The sequence below is a fragment of the Megachile rotundata genome, chromosome 3, assembly GCF_050947335.1.
Source record: "Megachile rotundata isolate GNS110a chromosome 3, iyMegRotu1, whole genome shotgun sequence".
NCBI lineage: Eukaryota > Metazoa > Arthropoda > Insecta > Hymenoptera > Megachilidae > Megachile > Megachile rotundata.
The window spans coordinates 9556098-9577414 of NC_134985.1; the positions used below are offsets into that span (position 1 = coordinate 9556098).

The 21317-nt window shown below is 32.6% G+C and overlaps 1 protein-coding gene and 1 long non-coding RNA gene across 13 annotated transcripts in view; one reads left to right on the forward strand and one right to left on the reverse strand.

The window, feature by feature from the left end:
- The window catches only part of Mical (Molecule interacting with CasL), an 83110-nt gene that overhangs the window by 51326 nt on the left and 10467 nt on the right, over positions 1-21317 (forward strand). For 7 of the 12 annotated variants that reach the window (XR_013037598.1, XM_076529639.1, XM_076529643.1 and 4 more), the window contains 19 exons: positions 7334-7679; positions 8564-8888; positions 9517-9875; positions 10622-10879; positions 11202-11404; positions 11906-12039; positions 12112-12359; positions 12507-12629; positions 12717-13058; positions 13170-13397; positions 14768-15007; positions 15635-15776; positions 18072-18193; positions 18242-18466; positions 19064-19223; positions 19298-19461; positions 19561-19760; positions 19831-20012; positions 20749-20873. Coding sequence is in view for 11 of the 12 variants with exons in the window: in XM_076529639.1 (XP_076385754.1) it covers positions 7392-7679; positions 8564-8888; positions 9517-9875; positions 10622-10879; positions 11202-11404; positions 11906-12039; positions 12112-12359; positions 12507-12629; positions 12717-13058; positions 13170-13397; positions 14768-15007; positions 15635-15776; positions 18072-18193; positions 18242-18466; positions 19064-19223; positions 19298-19461; positions 19561-19760; positions 19831-20012; positions 20749-20873 (4068 nt within the window). In the remaining variant the exon portion in view is untranslated. The remainder of the gene's footprint in view (positions 1-7333; positions 7680-8563; positions 8889-9516; positions 9876-10621; positions 10880-11201; positions 11405-11905; positions 12040-12111; positions 12360-12506; positions 12630-12716; positions 13059-13169; positions 13398-14767; positions 15008-15634; positions 15777-18071; positions 18194-18241; positions 18467-19063; positions 19224-19297; positions 19462-19560; positions 19761-19830; positions 20013-20748; positions 20874-21317) is intronic. The other 5 variants (XM_012288306.2, XM_012288302.2, XM_076529641.1 and 2 more) reach the window with 4 other exon arrangements.
- Positions 1-21317, reverse strand: part of LOC143264106 (uncharacterized) — a 48847-nt gene that overhangs the window by 15854 nt on the left and 11676 nt on the right. The window lies entirely within an intron of this gene.

Below are 21317 nucleotides of genomic sequence, written 5' to 3' on the forward strand. Positions count from 1 at the left end.
GCTGGGTTTGTAGAAATTCTCACTTGTGTGGATTTGGGGAACTTCGATAAACAATTTTCGATATTTAGTTACTGTTTGGTTTATTAATTAAAGTTTAGTTATTTAATTATTTAGTTTAGTTTATTTAATAAAAGTTAATTTAAAAGTTAGAATTTTTGTTTATTAAACGATTTTTAATGAAATCTTTGATGTCAGAGTATTTTTCAAGTATTGTATCGTCAAATCATGTTACAAATCGATTACTCAATGTACAACAATCTTACTTATGCGAGTGCTTGAATTTAAGTATAATTATCGCGATTTTATAATAAACTTTTTCAAAGTGAAATAATATGAATGTATGATGCATATGATATATGCATAAATGAATAACTTACGAAATTAATCACATTATTGAATATTTTTATATGAACCTCCCTTACGAAATTACATATTTTTTATCACGTTCTAATACGTATTATATTTGTACAAATATGAGAGCAGTAATCTAGCCTTGGAAACCAAAATGATATTCTGCATTTTGAGGTCACTTTCGCAAAGTGAATCGCGTATTTACTTGCCACTTGTACCATCTGTTACGTGATACCTTGTGTGCAGTAGGTATTAGTACAAGAAGATGTAAACTTCCATGATCCACAAGTACTATTAACACTTCGATGATCTCACATTTTGCGCATCTATTGGAAATCTTACGCCTTTATCTCCGCATTTTTATTACCATTTATTAATAGAACTTAGAAGTTTTATTTAAACATTGAATCGTACTGTTTGATTCGTATGATCATAAAAGTCTATTCATTTTTCTGGTGTATTTTCTGTGAAATACAAGTAACATTTTGATCCATGTATCACGTTTAAATATCCTAAAATATAAGCTGAAAATGTACTGCAAAATGTAAGGTACAAATTCATTTGCTAAAGAAAGCGAAAGCACATGAATTGGATAAATATAATTTTATGAGAAGAACGAAACAACGTTGTGGCCAATACAATAGTTAGATGTCTAAATTATGAATATATGAATTCAACATTACCAACAATTTTCCAAGGTGCATTGTTTTAATAAAATTCTCTAAAATGTAATTTGCAAATCCACATATGTGTTTGTTAAAGAGAGGGAAAGTGTTGACACATAAATATGCTTTTCTGCCAGAACGAAATAAATTTGTGGCCAACCCAATAGATGTCTAAATTATGAATACGTGATACAGTTACTAATAATTGTCCAATATTGTCTATTTTAATAAAATTCTCCAAAATATAACTTACAAATCCACATATGTATTTGTTAAAAAGAGAAAGTGTTGACACATAAATTTTCTGCCAGAGCAAAATAACTTTCTGACTAACCCAATAGTTAGATGTCTAACTTATGAATACGTGACACAGTTACCAATTGTCCAGTGCATTGTTTATTTTTTTATAAAATTCTGTAATATGCAGGGTGTTACTTGTAACGTTATTCACAATTTTTCTCCCACTTGCAGCAATCTTACGAAAAAAAGTTTTGAACAAATATTTGCAGGGTATTGCCAGAACAAAATAACTTTCTGACCAACCCAATAACATATCTAAATTATGAACACATGACGTTATTACCAATAATTGTCGAATATATAAAAATTACACATGTCACTAGTCATAAGTGCATTCTCCAAATGTAGATACATAAGTGAACAAAGCGTGGGGGTTGTAATTCCTCGAACTTTTTGAACATCCCACGTATATGATGGAGTCGAATCGCGAAAGGCATGCAGAAAGCATGTCGGCCAGCACCTCCTGACATTTCAAGTGGCTCGAGGATGATCCGGGACGACCACCTAGTCTCAACGTGGCTCTTCTCCATTTTAATTCCAGTTCCATCGTAGAGATCGCAATGTTTGGTCGAGAAACTTTCGACCGGTTAGGACTGTTATGGAGGACTGTTGTGGATCGTTTGGACTCTGTGGCAATATAAGGAGAGCTGCAGTTAATAGACATAATTCGGAAGTTGAAACTAGAGACTCTTTAGGATTAAGAAAATTTAGGACTGTTCGATTCTACTCTGCGGCAATATAAGGAGAGGCTGCTGCAGTTAATAGACATAATTCGGAAGTTGAAACTGGGAACACTGTAGGATTAATAAAATTTAGGACTGTTTGATCCTACGGGCTCTGTGGCAATATAAGGAGAGCTGCGGTTAATAGACACAATTCGAAAGTTAAAACTGCGGAAACTTTAGGATTAACCTCTTCCTGTGCTTTGACGAGTCTTACGCATAACGCACTTGTAGCTCTCAAATATGAAAAACCTCACTCAAATTTTAAATACTCTTCAACTTGAAATTTAGGTCCAACTATAAATTGCATTATCAAGGATCCTTGAATATAAAATACGCACATTTTAATTTTCTTTCTTCGTTTTAATGTTATAGTCTTGAATAGTTTGTCTTGACTGACGCATCTGATAAATAAATGGCACGGGAAGGGGTTAATAGTCATAATTCGGAAGTTGAAACTGGGGACCCTTAGGGATTAATAAAATTTAGATCTGTTCGATCCTACGGGCTCTATGGCAATATAAGGAGAGTCTGCTACAGTTAATAAACATAATTCGAAAATTAAAACTGGGGACACTTTAGGATTAATAAAATACTAATAGCAATGGAGAACTATATTCAAAGTAATATATTCTAGTTTATACGTTTTAAAATGGTTTCACTGAGAAAGTTATATTGACTTACATTTAAATTGCTGTTAGAATGTTTCTTAATTTCTACATTCCAAAATGTAGAATTACAAACAAATTGTTTGTGGGTTTCAGAGTAATTTTGTTTAGAATGTTACATATTAATTTGTAACAATTTCAATAATTTCTGTCAGAATATTTCTTAATTCCTACATTTCTAAATGTAGAGTTACAAACAAGTTATTTACAAGTCTCAGAATAATTTTGTTTAGAATGTTACATATTAATTTGTAACAATTTGAATAATTTCTGTCAGAATATTTCTTAATTCCTACATTTCAAAATGTAGAGTTACAAACAAGTTATTTACAAGTCTCAGAATAATTTTGTTTAGAATGTTACATATTAATTTGTAACAATTTGAATAATTTCTGTCAGAATATTTCTTAATTCCTACATTTCAAAATGTAGAGTTACAAACAAGTTATTTATAAATTTCAAAATAATTTTGTTTAGAATGTTACATATTAATTTGTAACAATTTCAATAATTTCTGTCAGAATATTTCTTAATTCCTACATTTCTAAATGTAGAGTTACAAACAAGTTATTTACAAGTCTCAGAATATTTTGTTTAGAATGTTACATATTAATTTGTAACAATTTGAATAATTTCTGTCAGAATATTTCTTAATTCCTACATTTCAAAATGTAGAGTTACAAACAAGTTATTTATAAATTTCAAAATAATTTTGTTTAGAATGTTACATATTAATTCATAACAATTGGAATAATTACTGTCAGAACATTTCTTAATTCCTACATTTCTAAATGTAGAGTTACAAACAAGTTATTTACAAGTCTCAGAATAATTTTGTTTAGAATGTTACATATTAATTTGTAACAATTTGAATAATTTCTGTCAGAATATTTCTTAATTCCTACATTTCAAAATGTAGAGTTACAAACAAGTTATTTATAAATTTCAAAATAATTTTATTTAGAATGTTACATATTAAACTATAACAATTTGAATAACTTCTATCTCTCTCAAATTTCAAAATAGTTTCAAAACGTTGCTTTATAATTTTTTAACTGATCTCAAAAATAGAACCATTCCCATATTTTTAGATCTTCTTCTCCTCATCACAGTTGCCACTTTATAAAGCCAGTTTACTGGCTCGTTTCTAAGCGTTCCCCGATAGGGTTGCCCTATCTGAGATAATGGAAAATCAATAGGAGCAATTGGTTCGTAGTTTCGCAAGACGGATAAAAGCAATGTCATGCATGCCGATGAAATGTGACGGAAATTATGTTTGATTTTTGACGTATCGATTATTATACAATACAGACGGTTGCATATCAAGGTACGCGTACCTTCAGCGACTTTATTGAAACGCGGGAAATATTGATGGACTTTGGAATTATCGTGCATCATATTATCATTATTGCGTGTTCCGTTAGATCTGTCTAGACGCTATAATTCATTATTTTTCATAATTATATGTCATAATTCAGGTTTACGAAAGTCATCAGTGTTTCTTGAATAAAATCATGGTTAGATTTAATTTTTGATGTGTTGATTGGGGAAATTTGAGATTGAAATTGAGGGGCGAATTGAGAATTTGAGAAATCGAAGAGAATTAAAGATATGGAAATTTGAATACATGGAAAGTTAAAAGATTTATGAATTTGGAAATTTGAGTAGATGGCAAAGTTAAAAGATTTAATTTGAAAATTTGAAAATCTAGAAATTTGAATATATGGAAATTTTTAAATTTAATAATCCAAATACACAGAAATTTTGAAATCCAGAAATTTGTTGGAAATTTGAAAATCTAAAAATTTGAAAATCCCGAAATTTGTATAGTTGAAAATTTGAAACCAGAATCCTGAAAACTTGAAAATCTTAAATTAGAAAATTAAAAAATTTGAAATTCTGAAACAAATTAAATTCACCAATTTCCAAGTTGAAAACTGAAAAAATGTTGCTATTTGCAAATCTAAGAAAATAAATAAATTTCCAAATTGCCTCAGAATTAAAAATTACCGAAAATTGTAAACTCTCCCAATTTTACAACCTAATTAAAAATTCCTAAGCTTGCAAAATGTAATCTCCCTAAAATTGTATAAAAATATATTCTCCATATTTTAATAGAGAATTAAAATATAAATAAATTCGCAGTACACGTAATTGCCTAATTTAACTTTGGTTATAACCATCGCCTTATCCAACCAGCCTTATAAATGATAAAGGATTAAGTTCTCGAAGAGTCAATCGTTTTAATGCGACACTCCGAAGCATTCTTGATTCCAAAAGAGATCTGTTGTTGTCTGTAAGCGGCGACGTTTTGCTTCTTCTCCGTTGTCCTTCTGCCAAGAGACAGAAATATTCGACGGAAATAAAACGTCGTTGGAAAATTCCAGGGTAAATCTGGTATCGTGTTCGAGGCGGAAAAAGGAGGCGTCACGCGAAGCACGAGAAGAAACCGCAAAGAGGCTGCTGATGGCAGTAAATACTATCGATTGGTGCAATGCTATTTAGGTGAATTGCGGAGATACACAGGAAATCCGAGGGCAAATTTTCATGTACCGTTTCTTGCAAAAATTGCTCGTTAACTGTATGGACATCCCCTTATTTTTAAATTAAAACAACACCACAAAAATAAATAAATAATGAATAATAGCAAAGCTCGTTTCTGCAAAATTACTCGTTAACCTTAACTGTATGAACATCCCCTTATAATTGAATTAAAACAACACCACAAAAATAAATAAATAATGAATAATACCAAAGCTTGTTTCTGCAAAAATTACTCGTTAACCTTAACTGTATGAACATCCCCTTATATTTGAATTAAAACAACACCACAAAAATAAATAAATAATGAATAATACCAAAGTTTGTTTCTGCAAAAATTACTCGTTAACCTTAACTGTATGAACATCCCCTTATATTTGAATTAAAACAACGCCACAAAAATAAATAAATAATGAATAGTACCAAAGCTTGTTTCTGCAAAAATTGCTCGTTAACCTTAACTGTATGAACATCCCCTTATATTTGAATTAAAACAACACCACAAAAATAAATAAATAATGAATAATACCAAAGTTTGTTTCTGCAAAAATTGCTCGTTAACCTTAACTGTATGAACATCCCCTTATATTTGAATTAAAACAACACCACAAAAATAAATAAATAATGAATAATACCAAAGTTTGTTTCTGCAAAAATTACTCGTTAACCTTAACTGTATGAACATCCCCTTATATTTGAATTAAAACAACACCACAAAAATAAATAAATAATGAATAATAGCAAAGCTCGTTTCTGCAAAATTACTCGTTAACCTTAACTGTATGAACATCCCCTTATATTTGAATTAAAACAACACCACAAAAATAAATAAATAATGAATAATAGCAAAGCTCGTTTCTGCAAAATTACTCGTTAACCTTAACTGTATGAACATCCCCTTATATTTGAATTAAAACAACACCACAAAAATAAATAAATAATGAATAATAGCAAAGCTCGTTTCTGCAAAATTACTCGTTAACCTTAACTGTATGAACATCCCCTTATATTTGAATTAAAACAACGCCACAAAAATAAATAAATAATGAATAATACGTTGTGCTGCATAATGAATAATATCAGAGCTCGTTTCTGCAAAAATTACTCGTTAACTTCATGAACATCCCCTTATGTTTAAATTAACCCCTTAACTTATAATTTTCTTAGCAAGTGCGTCAGACAGGGTGGCTTAATTATTGTTGTAACATTAAGACCAGCAAAGAGTGTTCTAATGTTAGGAACGTTTTCTATATGGTGGTCATTGATGAAGAGGTAGGAATTGAAATTAAACGAGAAATTCAATCGTGGTGAAAATGTGAGATTGCATTTCAATAGTTACGTGCGATATTCTAAGGCAAGCGGTTAAAACACTATAAGAAGAAAGAATACATAAATAATGAATAAATAATAAATTACAAAAAAAAATACAAGAATAAATAAATAATGAGTACCTTATGAATCTCAAGCAAAGTAAAGCTCCACAATTTTCCTAAATGTTAATCAGAAACTATATCATTCGAAGTTAATTTTGAAAACAAATCATTGCAAAATAATACTTATGGTGTATCAATTTGTAGCTCGAGATGAAAACACCTACATAAACGCTTCATTAAAATTCTAAATATAAAATGGCCGGCTGCCAGTTGTAAGTAACAATGACCCATTTGGAAACATAAAAGCTGACATGATTTGATGACTTAAAAGTGACACGAAACGATGCATATGACACATCAATTTAAAGCTTGATGTTTGAGGGAAATTGTTGTGTAATCGTTCTTACTGTTACTGTTTATATAAACAATGATTACTGTGTTTATGAACAATGGTTATTTTTGTGAACAATTATTGTTATTCGCAAACTTTTTATTTTTACATACTCAATTTTTTATGACTAAATAATTTGTAAAAATTGTGGACCTACACTACACTAGTTGACACCCTGTAAAAATCTTTGTAAAATCTTTCATTTATAAAAATATAAATATATTTCTCTTCTGAAATTCAAAAATGAAGAATTTTTTTTAACAGTCGGTATACGAAAAGATATAACAGATATTGTATAAGATAAATAATTGAAATGTTGCAGGTAATGACAGACTGACAGTATAATCATCGAATCAAGTTGCGATCACAGATTGAAGAAAATGGATCACCAACAATCAGGACGAAAGCAAACGATGAATTTGTCAGAAATGGCGATAGCCAACGATATGTTCGATCAATTCTGCAACGCGACCACTTTAAAGTCTATATTGGGACACTTCAGGGACCTCTGTGAAATATTGAAAATCAGGCCAAACACGATCACTCAATTCTACCCGAAATTGAAAGCGAAGCTACGATCTTGGAAAGCGCAAGCTCTGTGGAAGAAGTTCGATCAGAGGGCCAATCACAAGTGCTATAATCGAGGGAAAGCATGTCCCAATACGAGGGTAAATCAATTTCTAATTAATGTAATTATAAAGACATAGTTAGCTAGCTTTCTGAATCTAACCTATCAAAAATTATTTAAATTATAATTATTACTAATCGAGGAATATAACTTGAAAAGAAAATATAGAAATGACTTCTGTAGAGTGTAAAAATATAAAAATAGTATAAAATGAAAATATTATAAAATCATATTATAAGTTACAATATTATAAACTATTTAGAATTGGTCTTATGAAACAATATGAATTTCTAACTTTTACAACCAATTTTTACAACTCAACTCACATTATTTAATAATAGAAATAATAGTACAAACTTAGATAAAAATTTGCTAATTTTAAAAGTGATCCAACAAAGAGAAATATTGCAAGGATAATAAAACAAATAACATTAGTAATAAAACGAAATTATCAAGTAAACAGTGGATCACAACCTCATTAAAGCATAATGCTCGTTAAGTATAATATAAAGGAAGTTCAACGACCCAGCGCAAAGTCATTGTCATCAGCTTGACAAAGACACGATCGAGTGATCTGAATACGCTTATATCTAGTTACGTCATCATTTTCCACGATAGATACTCAATCTGCCGACCTTGAACTTGCCAATGAAAGAGATTGCCTTCATTCACAATTTTAACTCTCACAATGACTTTTCCAACTATTAATTCTGGCAATATGAAATTATATTTTCATCTTTGCGAACAAGATATGGTATATCGAATTCACCAAGGTCAAAACATATCCTAATATTGCAATAATACAATTATACCTAATATTGAAATTTTATCTCATTCAAAAATTTACAAAAGGTTTATTAAACTATTTACAAAATCTGAAGTTTGATAATTATGAAGAAAGTAAGATAACTGATCATTTTTTAGGTGTTGATCATCGGAGGAGGTCCCTGCGGTCTCCGTTCAGCGATAGAAGCGCAACTATTGGGAGCGAAAGTCGTCGTGGTCGAGAAACGGGATCGAATGTCCAGAAACAACGTTCTTCACCTTTGGCCCTTCGTTATTCAAGACCTACGCGGCTTGGGAGCGAAGAAATTCTTCGGGAAGTTTTGCGCCGGGTCCATCGATCACATCAGCATCCGACAGCTTCAGTGTATCTTGCTTAAAGTCGCTTTGATCCTCGGTGTTGAGTTCCACGAGAGCGTAAGCTTCGATTCTTTGATACCGCCACCGGAGAACCAGGAAGAAGGCAGTGAGTGTTGCCTATCTAACGTGCAATTAACCCCTTTCAATCCCATAGTTCTGAAACTTCAAACCTCCTGACCCGTGAAGTTTTCTGATAGTTACCTCATTCGATATTCACTAACCAGATAAAATAAATTGGCAAACATTTAATACATGTAACAGTTAATATATACAGTTAGTATATGCAGTAAAGAGAACAACATAAAATATAAACATTATGTACAAATTAGTATAGTAATATACATAAAGTAAGGAAGAGCGCACGAAACAGCCACTCGGTTTTTTCTTAAAATCTTCGCAACGACTTAACATTTTTGACTTCTTTAAGCAGGATATTATTAAGTAATGTGTGTATTTTTAAAGTACGAAAGCAAAAGAGATTCGGAAGAGTCATATAAGTATCACGTTATTTGAAAGATACTCGTGTCGTGAGGTCACCCTATTGTAATGTCTTTCATTGATTATGACACTGAAGAAGTACATAATAAATTCAAACGTTTACAAAAAAATCATCGTTACAATAAATTAAAGGATTAATAATTTTCTCAAGTTGAAAAATTGGCTACTTCCCGTAAATACACGTCCGTCACTACTCCAAGTAATATGAAAATTTTGACTTACACAAATTGTTTCAGAAATTGGTTGGAGAGCAAAAACTACACCGTCTGATCATCCAGTTTCTCAGTACGAATTCGACGTATTAATCGGTGCAGACGGTAAAAGAAACACTCTGGAAGGTTTCAAGCGCAAGGAATTTCGAGGTAAACTGGCTATCGCCATAACAGCGAATTTCATAAATAAGCGAACTGAGGCAGAGGCACGGGTAGAAGAAATCAGTGGAGTGGCCTTTATCTTCAATCAGAAGTTCTTCAAAGAATTGTACCAAGAGACTGGTATAGATCTAGAAAATATTGTATATTATAAGGACGATACTCATTATTTTGTTATGACTGCCAAAAAGCACAGTCTCATTGACAAAGGAGTAATTCTGCAGGTACTTCATTGCATCCTTGTAGAGCCGAAGACTTGTGGAGAACACTGTAAAGTCAAATTCATCAAGAGTAAAGAAAATCTGACTTACTCTCACAAAACTTAATTACTGAATGTGATTAAGATTTTAATATGTGATATGTTAAATGACTTGACAAGTTAAAAAGATTCTGTTATTTTTACTGTGTTTTTTAATGTCTAAATTCATTGAAACATTGAAGATTTGTTTCATCTTAGTTTACTTATGTAGAAAACTAAATTAGCAAGTACTTGAATCAGTACTTATAGTGTGTTAAAGATGATATCAAACGTAGCAGCATGTACCAGTGATCTATTATGACTTGATAAATATTTACAAAGAGAAATTGTACTCATGTATACTATATCATTTTCAATGACACACAGAACATTTTCCAATAAAAAACTTTTTCCACTTACAGTGCTCTCCACAAGAACTCTTTAATTAGGATTGATCAATTCTGCAAAATAAAAGCAAGACATAATTCTTGTCTAAACCTGTAAAAGTGGAGTATTGCTTAATAAATTCTTTACATAAACTTGTAAGCATTGTTCTATATGTAATAAATTAAGTTACTGAATATTATTTTGCATTGAATGATGTACATTTTTGTACATTTGTTACATAAATAAGTAGATTAACAGGGTGAAAGTGGAATTGATCAGTTCAGTTTGTGAAAGGCTAGATTGTAAATGATAAGTTGATTACATGAATTTTTAATGTGAACTCAGGATCATGCAGACACGGCAAAATTGTTGGCAAAAGAGAATGTAGATCGTGAGGCATTGATGCATTATGCTCGAGAGGCGGCCGAATTCTCCACCGAATACCAAATGATGGATATGGAATTCGCAGTGAATCATTATGGACAGCCAGACGTAGCTATGTTCGATTTTACGTCTATGTACGCAGCAGAGAATGCTAGCCGAGTTTTGGAACGACGTGGCCACAGATTACTTATGATCCTCGTTGGCGACAGTTTACTAGAGGTAGCGCTGGACATCTTTATTAAGAACATACCTTCATGCCTCTACAATTTTATTACTAAACCACGGATATCAAAACTTAAACTTTAATATGGTCATTAAACTTATTTAAAATTTAATTGTAATATATTTTACAAATTTGTATAATTTAGATTCTTCAGAATACAGTATTACAGCTAACTTTATAGAGGAGAACCTATAAAATTTCATTATTATTATTTCTGCAAATTAACACTACTAAATAGCAATAATTATATTAAATAAAAATTGTATCTTTACTTATTGCTTTTACTGAAATGAAATTCAAAGGAAAAATCATTTTCAGCCATTTTGGCCAACGGGATCCGGTTGTGCGAGGGGATTCCTGAGCTCTTTGGATGCTTGTTGGGCGATTAAAGGATGGGGTGCCTCTGTGTCGCCGTTAGAAGTGATTGCAGAACGAGAATCCATCTATAGGTTACTTGGACAAACCACCCCCGAAAACCTCAATAGAGATTATGCGGCATACACGTTAGATCCTCACACGAGGTATCATGAACTACTTTGGTACTCTAATACTATACGTACTTTGATTTCTTTGTGATGCTATTACAGTATAATATACATTTAGTTAAAATAAAAGTATGTACTTTTACTAACTGTTTAGGCTATTAACCCTTGTGTTGACAATGTACTTATTTATTTTATATTTTAACACTCTATCACTCTGGATAACTTATGAACTTTTACATAGATCATTTATTTTAGTGAGAGACATTTTGTTTAATAAACAAGAGACATTTATTTTAGTCAATAATTTTGTTGAATAAAATCTCCACTATTTAAAAGTGGCATTCAATGTGTTAACAAGTTCTTTTATATACTAAAATACTAAAATACTATCAATACTTTGGATGAATACTAGAATCCAAAATTGACTATACAAGAATTAAAAATGTGAACAGTTAAAAAATATAATTTTCTAAACTTTAATAAAACTATTCTCCAAATAATTGTAATACATTTCAAATTGCAATAATTCTATTTAAGGTATCCCAATTTAAACGTATCTTCTGTATCGCCAATACAAGTACGAAGTCTGCTGGATACAGACGACCCGGATAGCATTAAACAGCCTCCTGTGCAATCCGACATCGACATACCTAAGAAACGACGTCGCCGTGGTAAATTTCACTACTCTACAATTATTGAATCCCATTGAATGCATATATTTATATATTTGATTATAAATGTAGATCTCCGTGGAGATTCGCAAGTGCATCCGGACACACTGCTTCGCTGGCTGCAGAAACAAGTCGCGCTTTACGACTCGGTTCAGATAGAAGATATGGGTGCCTCCTTCAAGAGTGGTCTGGCTATTTGTGCAATCATTCACAGATACTGTCCAGATTTAATAGACTTTCACAGTTTAAACCCGAACGACCCGGTAACGAACAACCAGTTGGCCTTTGATATTTTGGAGAAAGAATTGGGCATACCTCCAGTAAGCTCTGCTTAAATGATTGCAGAAGTTTTAATACAGTCTGAAATTTTCAAAGTGTTGCTATCGAAAATTGTATCAAGACTTCTGGAATCGCCTAATTTATACAGTGTAGAATATTAAAACTAATTTGTATGCTGAATTTTGTAGATAATGACAGGAGAGGAAATGGCTCAATGCGACGTCCCCGATAAACTCGCCATGTTTTCCTACCTCACACAGATATACGAAGTTTTCCGCGGTGAAATCCCGTATATAAAACATCCGAAATTAGTAAGTAAGCGCACGATGTTAAAAATCGAAAGATTTTTAACTAGCTCCCGTGTTTGATAGTCATTAACGTGTGCGAAACATTTACAGTCGTCAGAACACTTTTTAACAAGCAGGATTAATCCTCATCCAAGAACCGATCCTATGTCCTATTGGAAACGTAGTCCGTCGTACATCGTTCATGACCGAAGATCAGAATCATTCTCACACCTTATTCCTCGAACGTTGTCACAAGAAACCATCAACTCACTAGACCATAATAACAACAGAATATCATTAAGCGCAAACCATACAGAAGTGGATGACAGATTAGAGATAAGCTGGATCAGAAATAAACTTCAGAACAATATACTTGCATCGTTATTGAAGAGAATATTTAAATCACCATCTAATATCAATAGGATTCATAAATGTCATTCGGATAACAGTAAAGTTAACGAGGCTATAATTATATCGTTTTCAAAAATAGCGTTACTGCCTTCGTAACAGTAGCAGCATTCGCGTGATCGTATAACAATACGTTTGATCGTTTTTTTCATTAAGGAACCCGAAAACGAAGAAAGACCAACGCATAGTAAGCAATTGAGCCATTTAACACCTGACCAAAAGGTCCAGTTACTTGACCGTATCGTCAGGCAAGATAGCGCAACGAGAACGAGACACTCACGATCGCGACATAACGAAAATATGAACCCCGCGGATAAGAAGGGAGACACGATTAGCCGGCGTTCTCGAAAAAGACGAAGCACGGAGAAGATGGGCGCGACAGTGGTAAGTGTCCTCGAAACTTTAACATCTCATCAAGGAATAACCTCATCAGATACGCACCAGACTTTTTGTTTCATAAATTTTTAATCATATGTTTTTACAAACTAGCAGATCATCCAAGGTTTAAAATATTCTTTTTTATTGTTTAGGTAGCGAATAACTGATAGTACAAAGGACAAAGGATTCTGCAAAAATAAGTTGCAAATGTAGAATACAATGAGGACTCAATTTCTCAGCTTAACTATTTGTTAAACACTTCACAGCACTTTAAGAGGCTGAGTCAATTAAAAATCATCAGAATGTTTATTTTTATCATACATCAATGTCTGCAAAGAATACAATTTGTATGGAGATCCACATTTTTCGTTGAAACTCTGCAAACCACTCTTAAGTCGAATCTTGAAGTATTCTAAGTTTGAAGCATTCAACATTCCACTGTTAATGTATTACAATCTTGAAGTGAATCACAGAGCGTTTATATGATCAGTTTGAATCGGATTTTGTACATTTTAAAGTCAGATATGCAATCTACATTTTCAACTATTGAATGCAGAATCATCTTTCATACTTGTACTACCAGTTGTATCCTGTATATTTTAATCCAACCCTTTGCATCCATAAATTAAAAGGTTCTTAAAATTAAAAGCTTCAGAAATTGATTCAAAGGGTTGAATTTTTAACGCTTCATGGAATGAAAAATGAAAAAGTATTCCATGAGGTGTTGAAATTTGTACACTAACATTCCACACACGAAACTTACAATGCTTATATCCTATAGTCACGGTGGCAGAAGATCGAAGCACTTATATATCGTGGGATAATCGTATCGTTGTTATTCATAATTATTGGAGTTACCATTACCATGGTGCAGAAGGAAGTCATTGCGTTCTAGTCGCTTCATATAGTCAGCCAAAGTATCAGCAGGACGTTACAAAAGCTCTCGGTTATGTTATAAATTTTTTCTATAATATATGTTTATGTTATAATATATTTTCCACGTCAGCTTTTGTATTTGTCTTATCTACAACTAAAAAAGACTTTTCGTTTAGAACGGATTGCGTAGAATCCTGTCCCAGTTATTACGATAGTATCCTGTTAGAAGAAAGAAAATGAACCTTGAAAATAAAAATAACAATTTTGAAAGAAAATGATAAATTCTTTAGCGTAGCTTCAACTCAGGTTGAAGAGCTTTAGCCTGTTTTTCGTAACAGTACCCTGTTCGTTGTGATTGTATAAAAATTAGATAGAGACCGTGTAACAAGAAATATACAAACTGTGTAAATAATCGATGAACGTTAAAACTGAAAAGAAAAAAAAGGAACTACAGATAGATTTGTATTAATATCACTTACTATTTCACGGTGTACGTAAAGGAGGAAAGACAGAAGAGACTCGCGGACATAGAGAAAAATCGTGCTGAACGTATGAGAAGGCGGCAATATTTGCGACACATGGCGACGCAGCAATTCTACAAAAGTATGCAGATGCTGCAAGCAAATGCAAAACGCGAGAAAGACGAGCCATTCGAAGATTATTCGATATTCTTGTACCGGCAGACAGCACCGGATTTCAAGGATAGAGTGAAATACCTAGAACAGAAAATATTGTACCCAGTAAGCTGGAAAGTGAATGATTTTGGAGTGTATATATTGGTTTTCTATTCTTCGTTTTTTTTTTTTAAACAAAATTTAACAAACATCACTGAGACTTCTTCAATAACTATAATGTAATAATAGATTTGATATTGATTTTGTTGTATGCAAATAACTAAGAATTGTACATTTACATTACTAATTTATTATAGCGTGCTGTGAATTGTTCATTCAATTGTTTTGCTGCAAATGAACGTGCGATGATTCACTGTAAAAAGGGGAAGATAAAATTCAAAATGACGTGCATGATAAATGTGCCAGTAACATTGAAGAGTGCAACAACTCCAAAATCGCTAACTACTCTCTCACCAAGATATAAGTTTTATAGTAACACGAATAAAATACACTTACATATCTTTCCGACCACTACGACACTAACAAGACAGATTATGAAAAAAAGAAGTAAATGAATTAATAATTAATTATTAATCTACGTATATAATTGAAATTTTCAGTTTCTTTTTTGTACATGTGCTGTGATTATAAATGGTGGTGCATTTTTGCTTCTTTACAAGTTTTACCAATTGTGATTGTCTTTAGTTATGAATGTATTCAAATTTATTTCACATTGGGTTCTTTCCTTTGTAGGATAGAGAACCCAAGATACATGCTGGTCATCGTAGGAACAGTATAGATGAAGAATTCTCTGGTAGAATAAAGAATATTGAGGACAAGTTGAAGGGATCCACTCCATCTGAAAAGAAGCCTAGAGATCTTCTACGTGCCATTGGTTTGTATTCTATTGTATATACAGGGTGTCCCGTAACTAGTGTTACTCCCTGAAAGGGGTAGTAGAGGACGTCATTCTGAACAAGATTTTCCTTTGCAAAAATGGGGTTTGAAGCTTCGTTTTTGAATTATTAAGCAAAAACACGGACCAATCAGAGCGCGAGGATTTCGCGCGCTCAAACGCGAGAGCGACAGCTTCGAAAATGACAGTCGATCGTGATCGTGAACAAGCGTATCGATACCACGTCGGTATAACGTCGGTATATCGTCGGTACAACAGGAAGCTATTAGGTAAAAGTTAAATCGAATAATGAATTAAGAAATTAAGAATAATATTAAATTCTTTGTAATTCATGAGTGAGAGATAAACCAATTAGTTGTTGTTTACCCATACCAAGTATATTGTATTTATTTTACGCCTTCGAAAAGGAAAAAGAATAAATTCAAGAAAATTAATTTTTCGACTCTTCGAATGAAGCAAACGAATAAATTCATGTTTCAAAACGAATGAGTACCTTGTCTATGAAATGGGATAAAATTGGAATAAAATATCTAATGCAGTACCTCATTGAAGTGAAATAAATCAATTGCTGCGTACGTATAATTTTAAAAATACGGAAACAACTCAAATAAAACTTACCCATTGATTCATGAGAAAACTAGCTTCGATAAAAAATATTTGTGTCACCGGGTAGATCCACCGATCAGACTATCAACAGCTGATGTCCTGACAGGGTCAATGAACTCTCAATTTATTTCACTGTCTCTTTCTAATAATTGCACAACATAAGAACGACCGGTAAACGGACCGAATGAAAACGCGTAAACGATTATTCATAGATATGTATGTTTAACGATACGCTATATTCCAATTATAAAGTATCCGAATTGAGGAACCGAAATTATATTACATATTTTATTAGAAGACATTGTTAGACTGGCCACGGATCGCGGTTTCGTTCTCGATCGCGAGGCATATGTCGCGACCGGTTGCCATGCAACGATGGTCTGTTGAACGACTGCGGCGTCGATCGACAGTCGTCGTTTATTGTCGAAAGAAACGTGTCGAAATAAAATGTATCATTGTTTCTAATTGAAAATTCTGTTTTCTTGCTTTCAATATAATATAGTGTAAATTATTTATGAATATTCGTCCACGTGTTTTCATTCGTCCTATTTACGTGTCGGGCTAACACTGAAAATTAGTGAAAATTAGTAAAAAGCGACAGAGAAAAGTGATAATAAAAACTAATAATGAAAGATAACAGTGAAGTTACTTGAGCGTTTTTTGAAAGTTTCTGTATGGTAATTTATTTATGCTATCAGTAAGAATCGGTGGATCGACCCGGTGATACAGATGCATTTTCATCGTGATTATTTACGGTTCAATGGGTGAGTTACATTTAAATTTGTTAATTATTCAAATTCAAATTTTTATTTGTTGAATGGAAAGGTTATTTCATTTTTTAAAAATAAGAATTTGTTCTTTTTCATCATCACAATATCTAACGAGAATAATTTTCCATATTTTATCTATTGTTTCTTTGCGATAACAAATAAATGTATCGAATAAATTCGACTTATTCTGATTACATGAGTAAGGACAACTTTTTTCATTTCTTATGCATTAATAAATGATAATCCAATAATAATTCAGATTTTTTCATCCGTTTTTCAATGTAACTTTCATCTAACAGCTTTCTATCATACCGACGCTACACCGACGTGGTATCGATACGCTTGTTCACGATCACGATCGATTGTCATTTTCGAAGCTGTCGCTCTCGCGTTTGAGCGCGCGAAATCCTTGCGCTCTGATTGGTCCGTGTTTTTGCTTAATAATTCAAAAACGAAGCTTCAAACCCCATTTTTGCAAAGGAAAATCTTGTTCAGAATGACGTCCTCTACTACCCCTTTCAGGGAGTAACACTAGTTACGGGACACCCTGTATATGATACGTATGACACAACATACGTATGATACGTATAATACATGTGACATACACAATAACATACATGTAATACATATAATATGCAACATACAAGATACAACATACATATGATACATATAATACACATGTCATACACAACATACAACATATGTATGATACATATAATACGTATGACACATTCAACATACAAAATATTCAGCACAAAGATAAATTACTTTCTTATACTTAAAGATAACATATGTAAAACAATTTGTTTAAAAATTTACCTTTAAATATTTCTAATATATGGTATCCCATACATTACATGAAAAGGGTGTAATATAATTATATCATTGAACTGTACAGGTAAAATTGAGAAGACTGACTGGAACGTGAAAGAAATTGAGAAGAAAATCGAAGAGAATAAAATGGGTCGATCGGTTCGACACGAAAAAGTGGAACGAGTGCCGAAGTGGAGTCGAGAACAGGTTAGCATATAAAAAATGAAGCATTAGCTGATAATCCAAACTTTTCAGACGTCTATATGCTTCATTCAGTTTTTAGCTCGACAAATCAAGATGGAGAAGAAGGGACGGGATCAGAAGGAGTCAGATAGTAAGTACGCTGATATTGACACTACCCTGAAGAATATTGACAGGAAGATCAAAGAGGGTAATGTGCTCGGGCACAATAAAGTCTCGGCTATGGCCGAGCAGTTTTCGAATAAAAGTCAGGACGCGGAGCCCAAGGTGCAGAAATCGGTAAATACGATGTTCCAGAATTTCAATACTCGAGGATATAGTCAGCAAGATGTCGAAGTTTTTGTGATCGTTTATTGCGTACTTCATACAATTTCATGCAACAATTCATGTACCTGTTCGTTTCATCGAAACCGTAAATTCTACATGCTATTTAGGGTGTAAGAAATATGTTCTTGTATAATGTATGTACCGAATAGCGTCAGGGTGTGTTTAGTGTAAACGATCATAAAGCAAACTATGCAGGTACATCGAGTATAACTGAATGCAAGTAAATGTTCGTGAAGTTCAAAGCGATCTGAATAATCAGTGTGGTGAATTAGGTCGAATTGAATCTCCTTATTAAAGAGTGGAAAAGGATTCTCCCGCTTCTAAACGCACCCTCAAATAGATTACACTTACAATTCTCCTTGTTTGAATACTAAACTAAAATACCAGTGATTTGATTAGAATTTTGACTAATGCCGTATCCCATAAATTTGCTAACTACAGATCCTAAGATATGTCCGATTGAAAGTAATTCCGCTTACGTGCTGACTACGATTCTTTCTTATTAACATACAAATTTAACAGTTTAACTATCCCAAATTTTTCTTGCAGAACATTAAACCTACGATATCGTTGCCCGCGCAAGGTGGTTCAGAGATGTGTCATTTCTGCAACAAGAGGGTTTATTTGATGGAGAGACTTAGCGCTGAAGGGAAATTTTTCCACCGCGGCTGTTTCCGTTGTGAATATTGTTCTACCTCATTAAGAATAGGTTTGAATTTCTTCTCTTAATCTCAATCTGTACAATTTAGAATCATACTTTTACCACTTACCTTTCCATTGCAGGAAATCATACGTTTGACCGGGAGAAAAATGGAGGACGATTCTACTGTACGCAACACTTTGGTTTCTCAGGAACGTTGAAAGCTCGCGCTGAGAAGAAGAGAATTGCATCAGTGAACAAAGAAAACATACCTAATTCACCTGTAAATATAAAAACATCCGAAAAGGTATGACAATTTTTTTAAATCAGTATAAACGGCCATAATAAAAATATTATAAAAATGTAGATATACTTATAATATAAACGTTAACAAAATTATTTTCAGACGAAACCTCTGGAAGGTGTAGTCGGTCTGGACTTGCTCGATCGCGGTCAAACACCGGAAAGAATAGAATTCGAAAACCTAGCAGAAATATCAGATGCTGAAGAACCACAGAGTCAGATGGATGAAGATGAATGGACGGATAGAAATTTCGGTGCTTCCACGGCAGAAATGGGTTCCAGTGATGATATCTCAGACATGAGGTAAGTTATCGTTAACTTATTAATAAAAATTGCAGTAGTATTTTAATATTTATTTATATTATTTCAACAGTGATTCGGATGAAGACAATGAAGTGTTTGAAGAAGCAATAGATCAACCATTGACGACTGAAGGTACTCTTGAACTTGCTAAAAATTGGACGCTACGATATTCTCATCCACATGCTACGATGGGACAGTCTGATACTGGGAGCAACGAGTATGAAGATTCTAGTGATGAATATACTAATGAAGGTATGACAAATATAAGTTTATTAAATCTTCTCAGTTGGAGATGTTATTTGAAGTATACCAAATTAATTGCTATGAGTACCCATATATATGTAGGACAGATAAGAAGATATATAAAATATAGAATTTATGAATATACAACAAATTGAGAAATCTCAGATTCACTAAATTACAAAATGAGTATAAACAGTTTGAACACATATATCATACATTTTAAAATAATGAAAGTAAATGCACATAACAATTCATTCCCATGCAATCACTCCACTTACAATATTTCAACTTCCAAAATACAAAAACAAACTCTCAGATTTTCATCTAATTAAAACCTCAAAATCAGTAAAATATTAGGAGCCATTCTTGACCCATCTCATGAATAATGAATATCATGTAATAGATGTCATTATTTAATCAATATAAAATAGTACAACACTTCAGGTAATATATATTTATCATCTACTAAAAATTTTTTTAAATTTTTTAAAATTCAATTGATAAAAACCTCATGAATTTCTCTAAACAGATGAAGTGTTAAATTATTATCCCTGCTGAGAGCCCCCCCATCAAGGACTAAATCGTCGGAACAATGAAAGGTTAACACCTTCAATGTAAAAATTAGAATAAATAAAAGGAAAAAAGACGAAAGACTTTTATTTTTTGTGTAATTAATATTTGTCCACCATTTTGTTCATGATTGTAATTTCTGTAATAATGTGTGGTTTTTAAAATGTATGTTTAGACGATGAAAGTACAACTGCCACAGAAGACGAAGACGACATACGTGCTCGGGAGTTGAGAAAGCAAGAAGTCTGGCTGAAGAATCCTACGCGCAGTTCTGACACGGACACCGGTTCGGAAACGGAGGTGAAAATTTCTCAAGATTCTGTAGATAATGTAACTCAAGAGTCACTCGTACTTTCTGTGCAAACTTCTAATTTAATGTTGCCCCAAGTGACAAATATGAATAACAGTGAAACCGTAATTGATAAAGAAAACAGCAACACTAAGGATGTTGAAAACGTGTCAAATACAGAAACATTGTCAACTGATGTATCAATAAGTAGCACAGATCAACAGGCATGTGGAAGCATAGTTCCTATAATTGATGACCCCTCTTTCCGTGTGATTTCAAATAACATGGAAAATAACATAATCAATTCAGATTCTTCCTTAGTTTGCTCAAACCTTTCAAGTGTTCAAAGTAATAATGCAGATAAATGTATTTCAGAGCATGAAAGCATAGCAAAGGAGACTGTCCTTTCTGATTTAGGTAAAACCCAAGAAATCTTAAACGAATTGCCAAATCCA